This window comes from Herpailurus yagouaroundi, unplaced genomic scaffold (assembly GCF_014898765.1).
Source record: "Herpailurus yagouaroundi ecotype Mexico unplaced genomic scaffold, PumYag 139, whole genome shotgun sequence".
Classification (NCBI taxonomy): Eukaryota; Metazoa; Chordata; class Mammalia; order Carnivora; family Felidae; genus Herpailurus; species Herpailurus yagouaroundi.
This window is the reverse complement of record NW_024412394.1, coordinates 36,306,016-36,327,838: the sequence shown is the minus strand read 5'-3', so window position 1 is coordinate 36,327,838 and position 21,823 is coordinate 36,306,016. Positions and strand designations below refer to the sequence as shown.

General features: G+C 36.3%; 1 protein-coding gene across 5 annotated transcripts in view; it reads left to right on the top strand.

The window, feature by feature from the left end:
• COL12A1 (collagen type XII alpha 1 chain) overlaps positions 1-21,823 on the top strand; it is a 116,247-nt gene that overhangs the window by 19,548 nt on the left and 74,876 nt on the right. For 4 of the 5 annotated variants that reach the window (XM_040473970.1, XM_040473968.1, XM_040473969.1 and 1 more), the window contains exons 10-14: positions 204-806; positions 2,231-2,503; positions 5,771-6,043; positions 7,737-8,009; positions 16,414-16,686. The exons of the other annotated variant lie outside the window; for it this stretch is intronic. In XM_040473970.1, coding sequence (XP_040329904.1) covers positions 204-806; positions 2,231-2,503; positions 5,771-6,043; positions 7,737-8,009; positions 16,414-16,686 — 1,695 coding nt within the window. The remainder of the gene's footprint in view (positions 1-203; positions 807-2,230; positions 2,504-5,770; positions 6,044-7,736; positions 8,010-16,413; positions 16,687-21,823) is intronic. 5 annotated transcript variants of the gene reach the window in all.

The following is a 21,823-nucleotide window of genomic DNA, read 5'->3' as shown; positions in this document are numbered from 1 at the left end:
ACAGAGCCTGACATGGGGCTTGAACTCATGAACCATGAGATCATGACCTGGGCGGAAGTTGGATGCTCAACTGACTGAGCCACCCAGGCACCCTGCAATAGTTTTCTTTTAAATAAGTGTGCATACTGAGAAAACCAGATATCTATATTTTAATGACTGATTTGTATTTGTTGAACTTTAATGGACTTTCTTTCTTCTTACAGAATGCTCACGTGGTGTGGATATAAAAGCTGATATTGTGTTTTTGGTTGATGGTTCTTACAGCATTGGGATTGCAAACTTTGTTAAAGTTAGAGCCTTTCTGGAAGTTCTTGTAAAAAGTTTCGAGATTTCACCAAATAGGGTACAGATAAGTCTTGTCCAGTACAGCCGGGATCCTCATACTGAGTTCACTTTGAAAAAATTCAACAAAGTTGAAGATATAATCGAAGCAATAAACACCTTCCCCTACAGAGGAGGATCTACAAACACTGGGAAAGCAATGACTTATGTCAGAGAGAAAATATTTGTGCCTAGCAAGGGTTCAAGAGGCAACGTACCAAAGGTCATGATTCTTATCACTGATGGGAAATCTTCAGATGCTTTCAGAGATCCTGCTATAAAACTAAGGAATTCGGATGTGGAAATCTTTGCAGTTGGTGTGAAGGATGCTGTTCGCTCAGAATTAGAAGCTATTGCCTCTCCTCCTGCTGAGACCCACGTGTTCACAGTGGAAGATTTTGATGCTTTTCAGAGAATATCTTTTGAACTCACACAGTCTATTTGCCTTAGAATTGAGCAAGAGTTGGCAGCTATAAAGAAAAAAGGTTAGTAGACTTTGTAGAGTCGAGGTTATCTGTTCATGAACAAAGCATTTGGTTATAAAATTGAGGATATATAATTGTGGATTGTTCTTTTCATGAGCTAGAAAAAGGAATTTTGCTGCCTTATAGAAATCTTTTGAGCTTAGTTTATTTAGCTCTGAGATAGGACTTTATTTTGGGTATGGATCATGTATTTATTGATGAAAAAGCTGTTTACCATGAGTCACGAGATATTTTCGATCCTAGATCCTTAAGCATGGCTGGTTACCAGCTTTATCACACTTATTTGCCATATTCAATTCAACAACCACTAGTTGAGTGTCTACTATGTGCTAGATGGTGAACCAAGTCTTTTGAATCAAAGGTGACTAGAACAGAGTCCTGAATGTTTGAACTCTTCTTTCGCATTCCCTTTCCCTTACACTTTTAGGCATTATTCCTCAAGCAGGACTTCCTTACCCTCTTTTCTTCATTTGTTCAAATTCTGTTTTTGAACATTCAGTTAAAAGTCCCATCTCTTTCATCAAGGCTTCTTTAACTGCTCTGGTGCTGGAACACTTAGTATCACTTCCGGTCATTTGGCGTTCATAGGTACTGCTCTGTTTTGTTAATAACGTCACACTCTCCTTCTTTCCAATTCGATTGTTTGTTCCCTGAGAACAGCAGTGTGCCTTAAATGTTGGCTCTTCCTATGACTCAGTTTAATGAATAGTCTTTTGTTAGGAAGAGTCCCTTAATTATAATCTTGAAATATCTGTCTATCACCAGAAGTTAATATCCGATTGCTGAGGATGAATGGGAAAATACTGATGGTTCATTTTAGGTTTGTTACTGTTTAACTATTCCAGTTGTGGGCAGGACCATTCCATTACTGCTTTGTGTTTAGAAATTCAATTCAAATTCAATTTTATTTATTTATTTGTTTTTATTTTTTATTTTTAAAGTTTAGTTATTTTGAGAGAGAGAGAGAGAGTGCACACGTGAGTGCAGGAGGGGCAGAGAGAGAGAAGGGGAGAGACAATCTCATGCAGGCTCCAAGCTGTCAGCACAGAGCCTGATGTGGGGCTTGATCCCATGAAGTGTGACACCATGACCTGAGCTGAAATCAAGAATCGGTCACTTAAATGACTGAGCCACCCTGGTGCCCCCAAGTTCAATTTTAATTAGTCCTTTAAACAGTGTAACTTAGTATTATGAATGGTCGAGACAAATGATCAGGATCTTCTTGTAGGGCTGTAAGTGAGAGGCCCTCTCTCACAGGTCATGTGTGGCATATGTACTCAATGTATTTGTCTCAATGACTATTCTTCCAATGAATATAAGCCCTTTCGGAAAAATAATCATTAGTTCCAATTTAGCTTTATAGATTTAAAAATTTCAAACTTTGGCCTTTTTTTTTCTTTCTTTCTTTCTTTTTTTTTTAATAGCTTATGTACCTCCAAAGGATCTTAGTTTTTCTGAGGTGACTTCTTACAGTTTCAAAACGAACTGGTCTCCCGCTGGAGAAAATGTTTTTTCATACCACATCACCTACAAGGAAGCTACCGGGGATGATGAGGTCACAGTGGTGGAGCCAGCATCGAGCACCAGTGTCATTCTCAACAACTTGAAGCCAGAGACCCTGTACTTAGTCAACGTAACTGCAGAGTATGAGGATGGTTTCAGCATTCCCTTAGCTGGAGAAGAGACCACTGCGGAAGGTGAGATGGGGTTTCTGACCCTGTTTTCCAAAAACTAGCAATTTATTGTAGAACCAGGTTACAGTTTGAAATAATCATCTGCAACTATAGTTTAGAATGGTGAATGTCTTTGTAAGATTCAGCCTCTATAAAGTACAGCTATTCATACACCCTTTTAGAAAGTGGAAAAAAAATTTATGTAAAAAAACCCCTAGATTTATTTTGATGAATTTGAGGTTAAGAGATACAGAGAACTATTAATAATTATGGAATTAACTCTCAAAATACTACTTTTCCAGATTTTTCTGTCCCATGTTTCAGCAGTGTTATGTTCAAATACTTATGAATTTTGTTTGCTTTATCTATGACTGTGATGGCAAATATATTACCAAATGTTTTTTCTTTGTAAAAATTGTGGTAAAATACACATAACATGAAATTACCATTTTAACCATTTTAAATGCACATTTCGGTGGCAGTTAGTACACTCATATTATTATTACCACCATGTGTCTCTAGAACTTTTTTTTTTATCTTGCAAAACTGAAACTCTGTATTCATTAAAAAATAACTCTCCATTCCTCTCCCCACTGCCCCTGACAACCACCATTCTATTTTTCTGTTTCTATGAATTTGACTACTCTAGTTACCTCATAGGGGTGGAATCATACAGTATTTGACCTTTTGTGTTTGGCTAATTTCACTTAGCATAATGTCCCCAAGGTTCATTCATGTTGTAGCTTGTGTCAGAATATCCTTTCTTCTTACGGCTGAAAGAAATTCCATTGTATGTATATACCACTTTTTGATTGTCCACTCACCCATGGGTTGCTTCCACCTTTTAGCTATTGTAAATAATGCTGCTAAGAACATGGGTGTACACATTTTACCAAATGTTTCAAGCAGTGTTTGTTTAGGTATATCCTCTTAACTGGATAGAGTTGAGTACTTTCTGATACATTTCACTACATTGGATATTCAAAGGGTACCAAGGAACCTGGCCATGAGAAGACTAAGACTAGGCAATTACTCTTTAAGATAAATATCGCAAATATTAAAAGATACGTCAGTTGTTCTCTATTTTTACTAGGGATGAGCAAAAAAGCATAAACAGATACATGAGGAAATTAAGATGGTTACAAAGAAGTATTTGCTAACAGGAAAGGCACATGTTGGCATACCTTGCTGATAAAAGCTAGAGAACCTTTTTTCTCTGAAGGATTTTTCAAATAAGATTGATGTTTTCCTTCTGTGCATGGTTTAGGGAAATTTCTATATGAAATCCAGCAAATAAAATAATGGCCAAAGTTTACTTCTTTTCTTATGATTTTTTGTGTTGAGTAACCCTGAAATCCATACTTAGATATTTCTGATTTTCTGAAAATTTCTCTATAATGTCCATATTGTTGCTTGATGAGCCTGGTCCTTTTCCTTCAGCATTTTGGGATGGGGATGGGAATATGGATAAGAAGAAATTTAAATCCAGAGGGTATTTGAGTAGAGCCAACTACATTCATATACGCTCTAGTTTTTGCTCATTGGGCTCCAATGATACAATTTGGTAATACATTTCTAATTCTATTGTCTGTAGTGAAATCTGAAATTTAAACTTTCTTTAGTTAATAAGGAAGTTTCTGATTTCAGTACCTTTGTTAAGCTACTAATTATTGAGCTCCAACTTATGTGTCAGGTGCTGTGATAATTGTTTTCCATGGATTATCTCATTTAACAACTTCAGTAAACCTATAAGTAGTCATGTTTTTCCTTCTGGGTAATCTGAGGCTCAAAATTACACATTCAGCTTCAAAACTAGTACAGTAGTTCCCCTTAATCTGTGGCTTCACTTTCCGTGGTTTCAGTTGCCCACTGTCAACCACAGTCCAGAAGCAGATGATTTTCCTTCTGGCTATTGTTAGAAGGTCAATAGTAGTCTAATGCTACATCCCAATGCCTACGTCATTCACCTCACTTCATCTCATCATGTAGGCATTTCATCATCTCACATTATCACAGGAAGGGTGAGTACAGCACAGTAAGACATTTTGAGAGAGGGAGAGACCACATTCACTTAACTTTTATTATAGTATATTGTTATAATTATTCTATTTTATTATTAGTTGTTGTTAATCTCTTAATGTGCCTGATTTATAAATTAAACTTCACTATAGGTATGCTTCTATAGGAAAAACATAGTGTATATAAGGTTCAGTACTATTCGTGGTTTTAAACATCCTCTGGGAAGTCTTGGAATGTCACCCTTGCAGATAAGTGGTGGGGGAAACTACTATATTCAAACTCATCAGTTTATCTGTCTCATTTGTTCTGGCTAATTTAGTCTTTTTCCTTGCCGTGTAAAATGAATCATGGCTGTAACTCTGCCAACTGCCATTGTTTTTCTTAAGGGATACACTTCTTTTCTCCCTGAAGTGATCTGCTGACGTATTGGCTGTTTAGGTAAACTTCTCATTATATGCGAGATAAATGCAGTTGTTTTGCACTGTGCTTTCACTCCAGTGGATTGAAAAGACAATAACCTTTAGTCCATCTTCCCTGAACGTGTGGTCCAAATGAACAATTTTCTCCTTAAATAAATAAATAATTTAAACATGTTTACTAACTATAAAGCTGAATGATGTTCTCATTTAGGCTTAATGGAAATCTATTTAAGACTGTTAGTCTATGGACATTACACACATTGCAATTTGACCTCAAGATTTAGATACAGGTAGCATTTATTAAGTGTCTACAGTGTGTTTGGTCCAACACACGTATGGTCTAATTATTCTCCAAGTCAACGGACTCTGCAGATAAAAAAAGTTAGCTGTGGGACTGGCTGGGTAAGACAGTTCATTCAAGTGGGTAAATATGGTAGAACTGGGTATTAGGTATTATTTTCCTATGTTTCTGAGAAAATCTAGTTAGAGGAAAAGGGTTGGCTACTTATGTTTGAAGACATGAGTTATTTTTATTTTTGAATTTTATGTCAATATGAATTTACTATTTAATAGAGTACATACTTATGATTTTAAAAGTTTACTATTATGTACCTCTTTGATTAAAAAATTAACAGTACTTACTTTCTTTCTGTATATTGAGTATTTATTGTTTCATCACCTAGCTAATATCTGGCTAAAAGAATGATGTAACCAGGATGTTTGATAAAATGCTGCTTTTGGATTTGTTTAGAGGAATGCTATAATTTATTGATCAAAAGCTAGTTTTGCATTTTTTTGTGTAAAAAAATATTTTTAAAAAATATTTAAAAAACTTTTTAAAAAAATATTTCAGTAAAAGGAGCACCTCGAAACCTAAAGGTGACAGACGAAACTACAGACAGCTTTAAAATTACCTGGACTCAAGCTCCAGGGAGAGTGTTAAGGTACCGAATTATATATAAACCAGTTGCTGGCGGAGAGAGCAAAGAAGTGACCACGCCTGCCAATCAGAGGAGGATAACACTCGAGAACCTGACTCCAGACACAAAATATGAAGTATCTGTAATTCCGGAATATTTCTCAGGACCTGGGTCTCCGCTGACTGGAAATGCAGCCACTGAAGAAGGTAGAGGAAATATGCCAACTGCGTGGTAACAACCAAACTCTTGACTGCAGGGGAAGCTGTAGGCAACTGTCAGGACACTACAGGATACTACTTTATCTCGATTATCTGAGTATTTTAGACTGTAGTCCTTTTAGACTGGAGTTACCCAAATTTTTGACTGACTTATGACAACATTTATTTGTGTCGATAGAACTCAAATACTATTTGTGATCTACATATTCTTTTAAAAATAGCATGATTACATATTCTGATATAAATTGAAGGATGACTAGGGATTGAAAATCAAACTGCTCTGCACCATTGAAACAGATTATATATTACTTCTTCAGGAAGATTTTAAAATAATAACCTGTTTTTTACCTAAATGGTTAGGCCCCCAGGATAGATTCTGATATTTGCTGCAAATTATTAATGTTAAATATTTGTTTTACTGAGAAAAATTAAGGCATTCATAATTTTCATTTTATTCATTTATTCATTTCATTTTATTTATTTCATTTTATTCTTTAACATTTAAAATAATAGCAATAACAACATATTCGCAACAATGAACAGTTGTTGAGGACTTGTTTGTGTCAGGTTCTGTGCAAAGAGCTTTTCATATATTTTCTTATTTGATCCATGCATAGAGTCAATGGAATTGTTAGTATCATTATCCCTTTTTATAAGGAAGTCAAGGCTGAGGACACTAAATGATAGCTCAGAGTCATGTTGCCGATAAGCAGTGAATCTGAGTCAGACACTCGTAAGGAATATCCACCCCAGCATGGCCTGCGTCACCACTTCCCTCCCAGTGTAAGCAGCTAAATAGCCTGTCCTGTGGAGTCCCCTTCTCTTTCCATCTGATTTCTTCCTCCTCTCTGCCCTTCAGAAAGTCACCACTTCCTTTTTTCTCTTTCTAGTTGGGGATCTAGGGCCCTTTGTGCTGGGTACTGTAAAAAGATCCAGTGGCTCTTCATCTTTCTGTTTTTCGGAGTGAAAGTGGTTAGCTGTTGTGTGCCCAGTGGAGAGTGTCATAGGATTGGTGCCTTGTGACCCTTCAGAGATGACATTACCACTCTACCAGAAAAGTCATGAAATGCCAAACATCATAGTTGCAAAGGGATGGACAGCCCCTGAGTTTTACCTAAGGCAAGGCCTCACTTGGGCTGTTTCTTACCTTAAGACTTTTTCTAGGATAGCATTTGATCATTTATCATTTTTATCACATCAGTGTATTTCCTGGTTATTACATTTAGAAGTTCATAGCATGATACCAATAAAATCCTTTTTATTGAGAATTTCTTGGAGGAGTTAAAGCCTACATTGTGATACTAATCAACGTATTTACAAGTTGTAGGGCTTTATTCCACTTTTAGAGAAAAAGATTGTAGTTTTTAACATCAAAGAGAGTAACATGAAAGATATTAACCTATGTAAACACTGAAGAGGAATGGGATACCTTTTGATTTGTTTCTACTGACAAATAAGGCCCAGTTTAGAAATGCTTAGGCTGTGTTGGCCAATCAAGAGTTACGATTGCTGTAATATCACTCAGGATATAAATTTGATGTGGTGCGCGTGCCACCCACACACAAACACAGACACCCCCCCCCCCCCGCAACACGCACCCCCACACGCAAAGCAACAACATGTTTTTCAAGTCATTTTATTCAATAATGAGTTTTGATGTTGTTCTTGTTTTTTAATGAAGTTAGAGGGAACCCAAGAGACTTAAGAGTTTCTGACCCCACAACATCAACTATGAAATTGTCTTGGACTAGAGCACCGGGGAAAGTGAAACAGTATCTCATCACATACACCCCAGCAGCAGGGGGTGAAACTCAAGAGGTTACTGTGACGGGAGACACAGACAGAACTGTGCTGAGAGGATTAAATGAAGGGACACAATACGCCTTATCTGTGACAGCCTTGTATGCATCCGGGGCTGGAGATGCCCTGTTTGGTGAAGGAGCAACGCTTGAAGGTAATTATCATCACGTTTTATAGAAATTCCTGAGTTTGTTGGTGATTTGTTTAGGAAGCTGAAAATGTTTCCGGAGAACAAAATCTAGAAATGTGCTATCCTTTCTCTTAAAAGGAATTTGGATTGAAAAGTAACTATGAAACTGCCTGTGATTCAGAGACATAGAATGCAAGCAACTGTAAAAAATCACGTGTGATCAGGAAGAGGTGTACCGGGAAGCTGAGTGCATCATAAGGCCATAGAAATGTGTTCTTAATGCCATGGGTTGGTTGAGTGGAGAAGAGGTGTGTGACATTCAGGGTGGGAAAGGGCCTTGGGGAACATCTGTGGGTGAAAAGGATTTGGGTTGCCCAAGGTAATGCGACTGCTTCCATCACTCACGAGCAGACAGAAACCCTTTTCTGACTCTGAGTCTCATTTCATTCACCATGCATAAAAGCATTCAGCTTGAGAAATATGAGAATCCAGGTTTTTGCTTTGTTTGTTTTCTGAATGACCTCTAAAATTCAGCTCTGTGTTAGAAGTTTGAAGTTAATGCGGTACTTAGCAAGAACCACCAATAAGACTGGAGCTATGTCCTTGGTTCTGCAGAGTTAATTGCCAGAGGGCTTCATATTTCTTAGAATCTTTTGAAATATAATGGCAGCTTACATTTAACTCACCACAACTACAAAGTAAGTTGTGTAAGAGGGAGAAAATACAAATTTGGCCTAACTACAATAAGAATGTTGTGATATTAAAAAGAAATATCAGTGGATGATTATAATAATGAGTCGGTACCATAGCTGGAAGCCTAAATGGAAATCAGGCATTGATTCCTTTTTGTTATCACCATCTTTTGTATGACTTACTGAAAATAGTTATAGGAAGAAAACAAGTCTGAAGTACCTTTTGTGATGTGAAGTCACAGTGACCTTAGGTAAAATATCTGTCTAATTTGGTGGATCCGGGAGCTTGGAGGATTGTAGATATTATAATTAACAGGGACAAGGCCCACAACAGACAGTTTTGATTAAAACTTCAAGACTTTGTCAATAGTTAAAACAAAAACAAATATTCTAATCAATCCTATCTCTAATGGTGACCAAGAGTTTAATTCCAGTCCCTGAAATCTACTTTTAAAAGAGGATTTAAATGAAAGATTAAATACCAGTGTGTACAATACTGATTACTAGAAGAGTCCTGGTTTGACTAGTTAGCCATGTGACCTTGACATGTTTCCTTAACCCCTTGAGTCTTAGTTTTCCCATCTATAAGAGGGGATGATCATTGCTCGGCCTTCATCCCAGATTTATTGTGGAGATCGAATGGGAGACTCTAAGTGAAACTCTTTGTGAACTGTAAAATACTATATGTATATAAAATTCATGAGGAGAAATAATATTCACTTTAAGATTGATATCTAAAAATAAAGCTTTTGTAAGTATTTTGGAGATATTGATTAGCTACCCTAAAGTTTTGAAAATAATAAGAACTAGAAATGGAATTTGCCTTAATTACAGAGACATAATCCAATCAGTAAAGCATGTGATCTTTCTATCTGGAGCAACGTCCAGAATTTCTGAAAAGTTTGTTTTTTTGTTTTGACCTTTTGAAGTTCTCTTTCTCATGTACTTCCCATGGGCTTTCAACATAGGTTGTTTATAGGATTTTTTAAGGATAAACTTTTGAGCTTCTGTTTTTTTACAGAGTAATTGTAGGTTATTGATGTTTGTGAAAATTTCTCATAAGGAATATCTTGGAAATGATTTAATAGTTTTACTTCTTACACCTTTTAACCTTCTGATATTTTTCTGCATTTTCTTACTTTAAAACAAACCATATTCATACTCAGTCCAAATCTCTTAAAGCTAAAAATTAGGGCATTTTTGTTAATAATATATTAACAATCTTTAGAAAACAAAATACACATTTTAATTTAATAGCAAACATATTCTATTAAGCTGTGATTTTTCTAAGCCAAGTGTATAGCTAAATTGTTTATAATTTTATAGTTTTGTACAAGTAGTATAGAAAATCTACCAACTTCTATGCATGTGCCCCCTCTCCCCCCCCCCCCACTACACAAATTTGATCAGAAATTACCTCTAAGGGAGATACATGAGTAGTAAAATAGATCTTAGAAATTACTGTTTTCAATTTCCTGAGAAGGAGGGAAGTGAGATGATTAACTATAGTTAATTGATAATTGAATTGTAATAATACTTTTTTCCCATTTATACCAAAGCTCTTTACTACATGAAGGATTATATAAAATGCTGCAGCCTGATTTTATTAACATATTTATCCCATTGCATTATGTGTGGTAAACTTGACAAATATGTGAAAGCATAGTTGTGACTAAATTAAAATAGTAGATTTTTGCCCCTGGTTATTCCATTTCATTTTATTGTATTAACTTAGCCAAATCCACATACCATATACAGGAATAGGATATGATGGTAAATGCAGGGAGTGGAAAGCCAGAAACAGAGCCAGGCAACTGCTTTTGAGGGCCGCTGTTTTTCTAATCTGTTTTTCTCTTGGGAGAGAAGGTGGTAAGAGCAGACCTTGAAGGAATGTTTCTTCCATCCAGAGGCATGGTCCAGCCGGCAAGAGCATTCTGTAGGTTGAAATTTTATGGATTGTCTGAAGTGCATTCTATTCAATTCAAAAAATATTAAGAAAAATATTTAGTATGGTCTACAACCATCCCTAACTTGAATCCATTTCCTAGTTTGTTGAAATGTAGCCAATGATCAGAAAATTCCCCTGTCCCTGGAAGAGAGATTTATTAGCATTTGGCATTGGGGAAGTTCATGGTTTGCTCTAGGACTGTATGAAATAGAATCACAAAGGCAGTGTTTATTACTATTTCAGATCCAAACTTCAGAGGAATCTGAGCACAAACTCTTGGGTTTGATTTACATGATCCCCCCCCCCCCCCGTTGTTGTTAAAGTAGATTTAATGTAATTACTAAAGCACTGTTGTAATGTAAAAGTACTTTAGGTCCTGATGGAACTTTTAATTGTCACTGTTAGTATTTAGAGAAAGGAAAACCTGTTCATAGAAGAAACCCTGAAATGAATAATGGCCATTTTTAATGCAAAGATTGACCACAAATGAATGAAAATTTCAGTTTGGGAATAATATGGTTCGTTTTGTTTCTGAGTGTTGTTTTTTGGCTATGGAAAAGATGACTTTTCAACATTTCCTTTGTTGCAGTTGCTATAGCAACCTGCCAACTTCCTAGACATGAAGAACTTCCTGTACATCAAACCAAGCTAACTCAGCTGACATTTTGTTACAATGAGGTTTTTAGCACATCATAGGGATTCCTCTGCATGATGTTGAGTAGCGTGGGGCCTCTCCAAGACAGACTAAATAAGGTCTCTATGTTTCCCTAGATTTATTGCTATCTCATAATTTGAAAAATTATATGTTCTGAGTATAACAACTCTGAGGTTTCCTGGGAACTTTAGCACAATTACCAAGCAGCAATTCATATTTCCTTTCCTGCACGTTAATGGCTCATCAGAGAAATATCTAAATCATGTTGGAGACATAACAGTTATGGAAGAAATCTCAGGCTTTGAGGTTGAAGAGTGACTTGTTAAGCGGTTTTTAAGAACTACATACTGCTTAACATACTTGTTAGCTTATCAATAGTGAACTTTGTCCTTTGGAGTGGTGGATCTAATTCATTGGCTGTAAATCAAGTATGTTTCCACATAAACGCGGAAGCAGGTTTTCTGTATTCTGCTGTGGAAAGTTGGATGACTTTTGAACTGAGCTTTAACGGAAAAGACAAATTGATTTAGAAGAGGATTTACATTACATTTTCAATTTAATTTCTATTTTTGAAAGTGGTATGTGAAACTCAATGAAAGCTGACTGGAACAATTTATACAGTTTCATTTCATTATGATTAATTTTTCAGTTATCATCATTGGCTAATTTGCGTTATAATTATATTTGAATTGGATGATGATTTGCTTTTCAGAAAGCAAATGGAAAAGGGCTAAGGAAACGTAGGAAAGTTACTTAAATGAGGCATTAGTTCTTTGGCTTCATATGTGGAAAAAGCAGAAATCAACCCCTTGTAGATGTTCAGATCATGAGAAATGCACCTGTCTAAATTACTTCCCACAACGGTAGCTCAGAGATGCATGTGAACAGGCATGAGAAAAACGACTTTTGAGTATATCTAAATATGTTTGATAATCAGAGAAGAGATATTGAGTATCAAAATCTCAAAAACTGATAAATTTTATGTGTTTAAATTTATGACAGAAAAGCATGTTATTTCTTATAAATATACTGGTACTATACTGGGGAGGATAAGGTAGCTGGGAAAACTATTGAGAAGGATGAAGATAAAGGCATGCCATCATTATAGAAGAGAACTTGTTTGAAACGATTGCCAGAAATTCTATTACCAGAAATAAAAGTAATATTCAAAGCATAGGCATATACCCCAGAACAGCAGAAAACAGGTACCATGAAATTAAATATTATTGAGAACAATATTGCTTATGTGAAATCTTGAACAAACTAAAAGATCATAAAACAAACATTTATAAGTCTTGAGGCAGAGTGAAAAGAGGGACTCGAGGAGGTAGGAAGCCTTTGCTAAAGTGGAAGTGGATCCAGGTTCTGGGAAGCATAGTGACAAAGGGGCAAAAAGACTACTGGCATTGGTTCCTGTTCACTGGACCGTTTCTATAGCTTCCCCTTTTAAGAAACTGTAATCTCTCCTGCCGAAAGGCTACACGCTGGTCTTCTGACATCTTTCCTTTCTTATTCCTCTTCCTTTCCTTTTCCTTCCCAGGTTTTCTAAAAAGAGACTCCCAAACCCAATCTAACCAAACCAAGCCAAATACTCTTTCTGTAGTTATTGATGTCTGAAGTTCCTCAGGTCAAGGACAAAATGTGCAATTCGTATTTTAAACCAAAGCAAATGCCTAGCTAGGTAACACTTCAGTTGAACCTCATTCACCAGAAAATGTGATCAACTCTTGAATAAGAAGCATGGGTTGAGAGCCACTTCCTTTTGAAACAGGATGAAGGGGAGGAGAGAGCAGTGAACATCACATGTGTGTTATGGGGGAGAAAGGATGTGATGAGAAGATCCAACACACTTTTCAGTTCTCTGAGGGTCAGCCATGAGATAGAGAGAAAGAGACAGAGGGTGAGCGGGGGAGGGGCAGAGAGAGAGGGAGACACAGAATCTGAAGCAGGCTCCGGGCTCTGAGCTGTCAGCACAGAGCCTGACACAGGGCTTGAACCCGTGGACTGTGAGATCATGACCTGGGCCAAAGTTGAACACTTTACCAATTGAGCCACCCAGGCACCCCATACCTGTCTTTATTTTGAAGGAACCTTATTTCAGAGTGAAAGCAAGTGTGAGGGTTTCTTCCTGCACTGACCAAGCACATCTAACAAATAATGGCCTTAGAGAGGAGCATAAGGAAAAAGAAAGAAATGAGGAAAGAATAAAGAATTGTAGGGGAATGAGAATAATAGAGATTTAAAAGATTTTTTAGGAAGTATCAGTGCTTAGGCATATCTCCACATATTTCAATTTAATTGATTTGGGCATGGCCTACTCTTTGGCACCCCAGGTGATTCTATGTATCTTATCAAGTCCAGTCCATTTATTTTTTTCCCAGGGCCCCAGGGGGCGACATAGCCTGCTGGTGGCTTGCTCAGCTGGTTGCACACCAGGTCTTAAGACCAGCTTGGCCACTTGATAGTCTGCCAATTGTATCACAGGATACAATTCAATTGCTTCATTTTTTTTTTTTTTTTTTGTAAACCAATATTTGTCCAAGCTAAGATTCCATTTAAATAATATTTTTAAAGGGTTATAGGCCTGATAAAATTTACTTGTCATAAGGACATCATATTCTCAAAATTCTTGGGTGTAATGCAGCAGCTAGAATACTCAACCCTCCTGCTTTTTTGGGAGAAAAAAAAGTTTACCAGTGTGTTTGACAAGAGCATAAGCTTAATATTTAAGAATATTCTTATCACACCGACTGAAGCCTGTTGAAGCAGTTTGTCTTGTCAGTCTTGGCTTCTGGATTGAGGTGCCTTTCTTCCTTCTTTGGATTTCATTTTCTTTGTTACTAATAAGGAATGTTGCAATGCCACTGCCTGTATATAATGCCTTTGGGTGTCGCTGGCAGATAATATAATTTTTTGAGGATTGTTTTCTGTAATTGAGAATTTACTCAGTGCTCATTGGATTTAGTGTTGCCATGTCATTAATTATAACTTAAGAATGTTTTTTAGTTAATGCTTCATTTGTATTTCAAAAAGTGCTTTTATAGACTCTTTTCTGGACATTGATAAACCTTGCAAAGATATTTACTGAAATTTTACTAGTATTTTGTTCCAACTTTCCAGGTCCTGAGAGTGTTAAAACAGTTGATTAAAGTCTATGGGAATGCTTGTCTAGTGAACTAGGCTCCTTTTGTTGGTAGCCCAGAAATATCTTTGTGAATGTATGATTGCTTCAGCCATAATTGTCTATTATTTTCTCACAAAGAAATCATTAGCCTGTGTTTGTGAGATTGATGTCTGTTGTCATGGAAATAAATAGTGTCACAAACTCAGTGCTGTACAAAGTAGGGAGGAAGACAGGCTGAGAAACACAACCTTGGAATGGAAAAGATGCTGAAACTATTATTTGTAAATTACTTCAGTATTAATTTGGAAGACATTCCCGTATTCTATCTATTTATCTTATACTTTTTTTTTTGGAGTGCCATTAATGCAGCTTTTGGCTCATTTAAGTTCAGTCACTTTCAAGTACAACTATTTTACAATGGCTATGCCTAGCTGCAGTTTATGAAATTCAGAGGCACATAGGAAAACAAGGTGTATATCAAGCAAAGGAAACAAGTGCTGCACATTGAAAATCTAGAGACCAGTTGCTGGGGTGTCAATGATCAAAACAAAATAAAACTTAAAAAGCAACAACCAAACCGAATCAGAAACAAACAGTTTGTTTATATTCCCCCAAGTAGAGAAAATATAAAAATATGTGGCCATTTAAGTAGGAAATAGAGTTCAAGAAGGCCTTCAAATGAGTATTAGCCTCAAGCACTGTGGGGGGAAAAAAGTCAATGTGTTCTTGAAAATAAGTATTCTGGGTTTCAGTGAAATATGTAACTAATTTCCCTCCAGAGATGAGATGTCCTGTCAGCAGTTAAAGTTATTTTTAATGGAGTTAGAATTTTCCATTTGTGCTTGGGCTCTGGTAAGATGCCCAGCTCCTGTTTTATTTATTTTTCTCTCTAAATTCTACAGTATGATAGGTTTCTGTCTATCCAGATTTCTTTTTTTTTTTAATTTATTCTTACCTTTACTTTTTGTGCTGAAATGTAGTTGTTTCGTCATGAGTATTTTTTAAGATACTCATTTTACTCTTCAAGTAAAATAATAGTCTTCAAAATTCTTGTAACAACATTATATATCATTTGCTTGAATATAAAACAATTACTGATGAAATGTATGCTGTAGAGACAGATAGTTTTATATTTATGTCATGCTGTGGCATAAACCCTAGTAAAGGTAGCCAATATAAAGTGACCTGTATATTTATTTTACATTTAAATTATGGAAAGTGAGGGTTTTATTGGAAGACATCTGTGCCTCCTATTAAGTTGAGGTTTCCATATTTTTCCGTTTGGGTTGTTTTTTTTTTTTTTTTGAATTGAAAGAGCCAAAATTTAGTAGCAGACATTTTCGATCAGCTAGAACAAGTGGTGTGTTTTATTTTGATGACTGATGGCTTTTAAGTTTTCCAGGGGAATTGGTGGTTTTTAGTTTCATTAGAGTTCAGCTCTATTGGAAGGTTGCACTTATACTTTTAAATAGCATGAACAAGTAGAGTTTTCATGAAAAAACGATTGGTGGAATTAATATTTGCAAGTGATATGAAGTCATTGAAGTTATTATAAGTCATCCATTGAAATGAGCTTATTTAAGTTACATCAGAGAGAAAAAGGTGATGCTAAAGATGTAAAGATCTTCGTGAACGATGGCTGACTATGTTGTAAACCGGAATGAAATGTAAAATTTTGGGATTTAGATGCAATTTTCCCTTTGAAGAGAAAACGTTTTTAGGCACGTACCCCTTCATGTTTGGATGTCATCCTTGTCCTCAGGGGCTTTATGATCTGACTGGACGTACCAGGACCAGGGTGATAGGTAGGAATCAGATACGATTCTAAAGTTTGAGTGCATCAGTCTGCTGCACTGACAGGAAAGGACAGGTGGCTCAGAAAGAAGGAATGGGCAACCTTAGACAAACTGAGTCTGAATTCAGCAAGTTAGGATGTGCACTAGGATGAAGGAATATTTACGTATCTAGTAGATAAAGGAAAAATGATTTCCCTTTCATTTCTATTCTAGAACGTGGTTCACCTAAGGATTTAATTACTAAAGATATCACCGACACATCAATTGGGGCTTATTGGACATCTGCTCCAGGAATGGTTCGAGGTTACAGGGTTTCATGGAAATCGCTTTATGACGATATTGAGACTGGAGAGAAAAGTCTTCCCAGAGATGCAATTCATACTGTGATAGAAAATCTGCAGCCAGAGACCAAATATAAAGTTTCAGTATTTGCAGTTTACAGCAGTGGGGAAGGAGAACCTTTGAATGGAGAAGCCACGACTGAATGTAGGTAACAGCACAAGGGTGTTTGTGTTTGTGTTTGTGTTGGTGCTACCTAATAGCTATCAGCTCAAGTGACAGTTTAACCACTTGCCTTTATTTCTTTCTTTTTATGTGACAAATGGGGTCTGAAAAATTAGCATCTTTTAAAGAATGTGGTTTAAATTCAAGTTTGCTTGGTTCATTTAGTATAAAAATTATATCAAATTTTGAAATATTGAATCCCATCCAACTACCTATATTTGTCTCTTTGTCTTTTTTCCTGATAGAGTGGTCAGCTAGTTAGATCAGGAGCTATGGAGACAAAGAGAATGCAGGCACGTTTATAGCTATGTGACTTTGGGCAAATTACTTAATTTCCCTTGAGTTTCAGTTTGCTTATCTGTAGATTGAAGTCTCTAAGAGTTGACTTGAGATTAAATGAAATGACAGTGTGCAAAGCGTAAGCATAGTGCCGAGCTACTTAGAGTTGATTGATAAATGATAGTGGCTATTGAAGCTATGATTATTATATACCCAAGACTAATGCTAGATTCCTAGAGTCTTTATTTTATTCCTTTTATATTTGGTAAGGTTAAATCAGAAGTCCACTCAGTGTTTTTTGATGGCTTAGGTTTACCTTAATATCATTAATATTCCTTCCTGTGAATAGTTTTGAATGACCTATCATCATTTATTATCAGCTGGTTGGTGAAAGATGTGCCAGCATTTCATAATTCTCTTTCCTAAAAAACCATTTGTTAACAATAGGAATTTATTTTTTTTAACTTTATTTATTTATTTTAAGAGAGAGATAGAACAAGTGCAAGCACGAGCCGGGGAGGGACCGAGAGAGAGGGAGAGAAAGAATCTCAAGTGGGCTTGCTGCTGTCAGCACAGAGCCTGATGTGGTGCTTGATCCCAGGAACCATGAGATCATGGCCTGAACCGAAATCAGGAGTTGGACACTTAACCAGCTGAGCCACCCAGGCACCACCAAGTATAGGCATTTCTAAGAATTTGTAGGAGAAGATTTTATTCCTTTTGTTTTGGGAAGATTTGAGGAAAAGGGAAAAGAATGGGACCTTCTTGAATTTCCTTTCATTAGAAAGAAGTGGAAGAAGTGGGGAATTTTTTTGGGTAAAAGAGAAGAGAGAGAAGTGCCATGAGCAATTTTAGATAAGTCCTATATCCTGATTTTAAGTTGTCTTGAAGTCTTTTGGTCAGAGTTGTCTGAAGAACTCATCTCTCTCTTTTTTTTAATCACTGGAAAACTCAGAAGAATGTGTCCAAGTTTAAATTTGTGCAAAATTAACCAGATTTAAAACAAACTCCTTATTGGAAATTTAAATATGTGAAAAGGCACATTGCTCAGATATTCACATGATTGGTTTCCATGGTAGTAAATGAACTCTTGTGTCTGAATGTATTGGCTGATGTAGTTTAAAAATTTGGCAGAAGTTCATCTGGCAGAACTTTATTTGTTGTAAAGAGAAATCATTTCATAAACCAGGCCAGATATTACACATATAGCCAAATTTATTTGTAGGAGTGAAGATACAATTCATGTGATTGAGCAGTTACAAAAGTATCTGCATTTAGAGGGGAGCTTTTTCAAAAATCTTCTCATTTGTGTCTTCTTCCAAAAAGACTAAGTCTTCAAATATTTATTTGGGACTGAAAATCTCCACAGGGGATATGTTTTAGCCAAAAGCAAATATGTTAACAGAAACCCTAAATAAACCTTCATCTCTAAGAAGCTGAGCCTCTAAGAAATTTTCAATATTTTTTTGACTAATTGATTGAGTTAAAGGTAAGTGAACAGAAAGGCCTCTTTTGAACTAGGAGCAGAGTAGGCAGGAATGAAACGTACAGTTTTCACAGTTTCATTTTTACACAAACTGCTCAAACATCTAAGCAAATGATAGAGAAGACAAGAAACTTTCTTTGTTCTACTTCTGTTTTGTTGTTGTATTTTATTTTGCCCTCTCTGTGGAAAGTAAAGCAGTTTAGAAAGTACTTGAGAAATCGGAGTCAGATGTGGTACTTGGGTGGTGGATGAATCCTAAAGTATGGATAAATGGGCAGAGTCACTAGGTCATGCTCTCAGAGTTTCTCATAAACTTCCAAGGGGACATTGTGGAAATATTTTCAGGAGTGCTTTCACCTGAAACTCGGCAACATGGTGTGCAAACTGCTGACACAATGAAAACCGTGGATTGTGGCTAGAAAGCCAGCAGATGGGAACCTTTCTATTGGCGCTCGAGTTTATGGCAGCTGGGTTAGCAGAGGTACAGTGGGTGTTGGAAAGCATCTTGTGAGAGCTTCTAAAACATGAAAAGCACTTACAGATGTGAATGCTGCACCCTTTTATAGCACGTGGCATACCTATCAATGAAGTGAAAATTTTTGCTTCTTGCTCATGGGAAGCCAGTGAGGCTTTTTTTTTTTTTTTTTCCCTAAACTTCAAAGTTTTCCATGAAGACTAGGGTAAGATATGTTGTACCTTATTTCACCTCGGTTCTTTTATTTTAAAGAATTAATTAAAAGGCAGGAATATAATTGCGTTCCTTGAAGCATTTCCAAGTATGATTTACAAAATTTGACTGTTACTAACATTTAAATTTGGGACTGTTTTGAGGTTTGGGATCTCATATTTTGGGGGATATAGGTGTCTTACAAGACCAACACTTGTAAGAATTAACTGTTAATTTTTCTCAATTCTGAGTTGTGAGAAGTTGGTCTGGAAATTTTGTGCAAGAGAGATACACTTTGTTCCACTGAATAAAAATTTAGGCATAGAAACAAGAGGTCAGAAACATTAGCACAATCTTTTCTAGAAAAGTGTTAGACACACATCAACTTACTCAATATTTGTGACAATTGGAAATGATACTAATCCCAATAGATTGTTATTCTATATAGTGCTCTTTCCTATACTATTTCCAAAAGTTTTTGTAAGGACTTTACATTTTTTCCTTTGAAAAAAATATAATAAATATAAATATCATATGTATATATAAATAATAGTTTACTTACCTAGAGAATAGTAATAGAGAATTGAGGATTAATCTGAATAAATGTTAGTATTTATAGAAAGTAATGGGCTTTGCTGAGAATCCTTAGTGTCTTTAAACCCGAAAATAAAAAATTGCAACCAGTTTACTCTAAGTTTAACGTATACTTTTGCATCTCCCAGAAACAATCCATAACCATATATTGAATTTCTTTTTTTTTAATGTTTATTTACTTTTGAGAGAGAAACAGAGAGACAGAGTGTGAGCGGGGAAGGGGCACAGAGAGAGAGAGAGAGAGAGAGAGAATCCAAAGAGAGAGACAACAGAAACCAAAGCAGGCTGCAGGCTCTGAGCTGTCAGCACAAAGCCCGATGCAGAGCTTGAACCCACGAATCCCAAGATCATGACCTGAGCTGAAGTCGGACACTCAACGACTGACCCATCCACCAGGCGCCCCACCATATATTGAATTTCTTTATCTATTTTGTCATTATTTGTCCTTTCTATATAATGTATCTTTTGCTTACATAGCTGCTTTAAAATTTTTCTTTTTATCACCGATTTGAAACAATTTGTTTCTGATGGGCCTTGATGAAGTTTTTTTCATACTTGTGCTTGGGGCTTATTGAGTTTCTTGGATCTGCGAGTTTATACTTTTATAAAATTTGAAAATATTTAGACCATTATTTTTTAAAAATACTCTATTACACCCCATTCTCTTTAGGTACTCCAATTATACATGTATTAATTTGTTTGAGGTTATCACACAGCTTAGTATTGTGCTGTTCAGCCTTTCAATCTTTTTTCCCCTTGTGTTTGATTTCAGATAGTTTCTATTACCATGTCAACAGGTTCACTAATTTTCTTTCCACAATTTCCAAATGTTTAATCTTAGACATTGTAGTTTTCATTTCGAAGTTTGGTTTGAGTCTCTTTTATATGTTCTATATCTTTACTTAACATGCCTAATACTTTTTCTCGCATTATTAACATGTGGGATATAGTTGTAATAGCTGTTTTACTGTCCCTTTTGAATAATTATGTCATATATGTCATTTCTGATGCTGTTTCTATGGGTTGATTTTTCTTCTTCTTATGGGTTGTCTTAGCTCTAACTGCCACAACAAAATACCATTAAGTGGTGGCTTAAACAACAGAAATTTATTTTCTCATACTTCTAGAGGCTAGAAGTCCAAGATCAAAATTCTGGCATGATTTGATTTCTATTGAGAAGTCAGTTCATGACTCACAGATGGCCATCTTCTCACTATGTCCTCACGTGGCCTTTCCCCAGTCTCCGCATGGAGGTGGGGGGAGAGAGAGAGAGAGAGAGAGATTTCAGTCCCATCAGATTAGGGGATTATAAGGATTTCAGTCCCATCAGATTAGGACCCTAATCTTACTACTTTATTTAATCCTGATTACCTCTCCAAGGTCCCAACTCCAAATACCATCACATTAGAGGTGAAGGCTTTAACAAATGAATTTTAAGGAGACACAGTCACTCAGTCTATAACATAAGTCATATTTTTTCCTTCTTTGCATGTCTGGTAATTTTTATGAGATGCCAGACTTTGTGAATTTTACTTTGTTGGGTGCGAGATATTTTTACATTCTTATAAATATCTTTAACCTTTGCTCTGGGATTCAGTTAAGTTATTTGGAGTAGTTTAATCTTTCTCAAGCTTCCATTTAAGTTCTGTTACAACCAGACCAGAGAATCCCTTAGTTTAGGGATAATTTTGCCCCATTAATGGGGCATCACTGGGGGACTGCATGAACTCTAGGAAATAATTGTTCCTTCTGCTGCTTTTGAGTAGTTCTTTCCCTAGCTTTGGGTGGTTTCCTCATACATATGCACTGATTAGCACTGGGCTGAAGATTCCAGGAGGACCGCTTGCAGATTTCTGGAGCTTTTCCCTCTGTTACACCATCTCCTCTTCAGTACTCTGCTCCCCAATTCTAGATGCCTTGGCCTCCCCTAACGCACAAAACCATCTCCTCTAAGTGAGATCTAAGTGAGATCATCAGGCTCCATCTGCTTTCCCTCTTCCTGAGCTGGGGCTGGAAATTCTGTCTAAGCAATAAGCCAGGATAATCATAAATCTCACTCCCGTTTGTTTTTATCTCTCAGGGATCACTGTCCT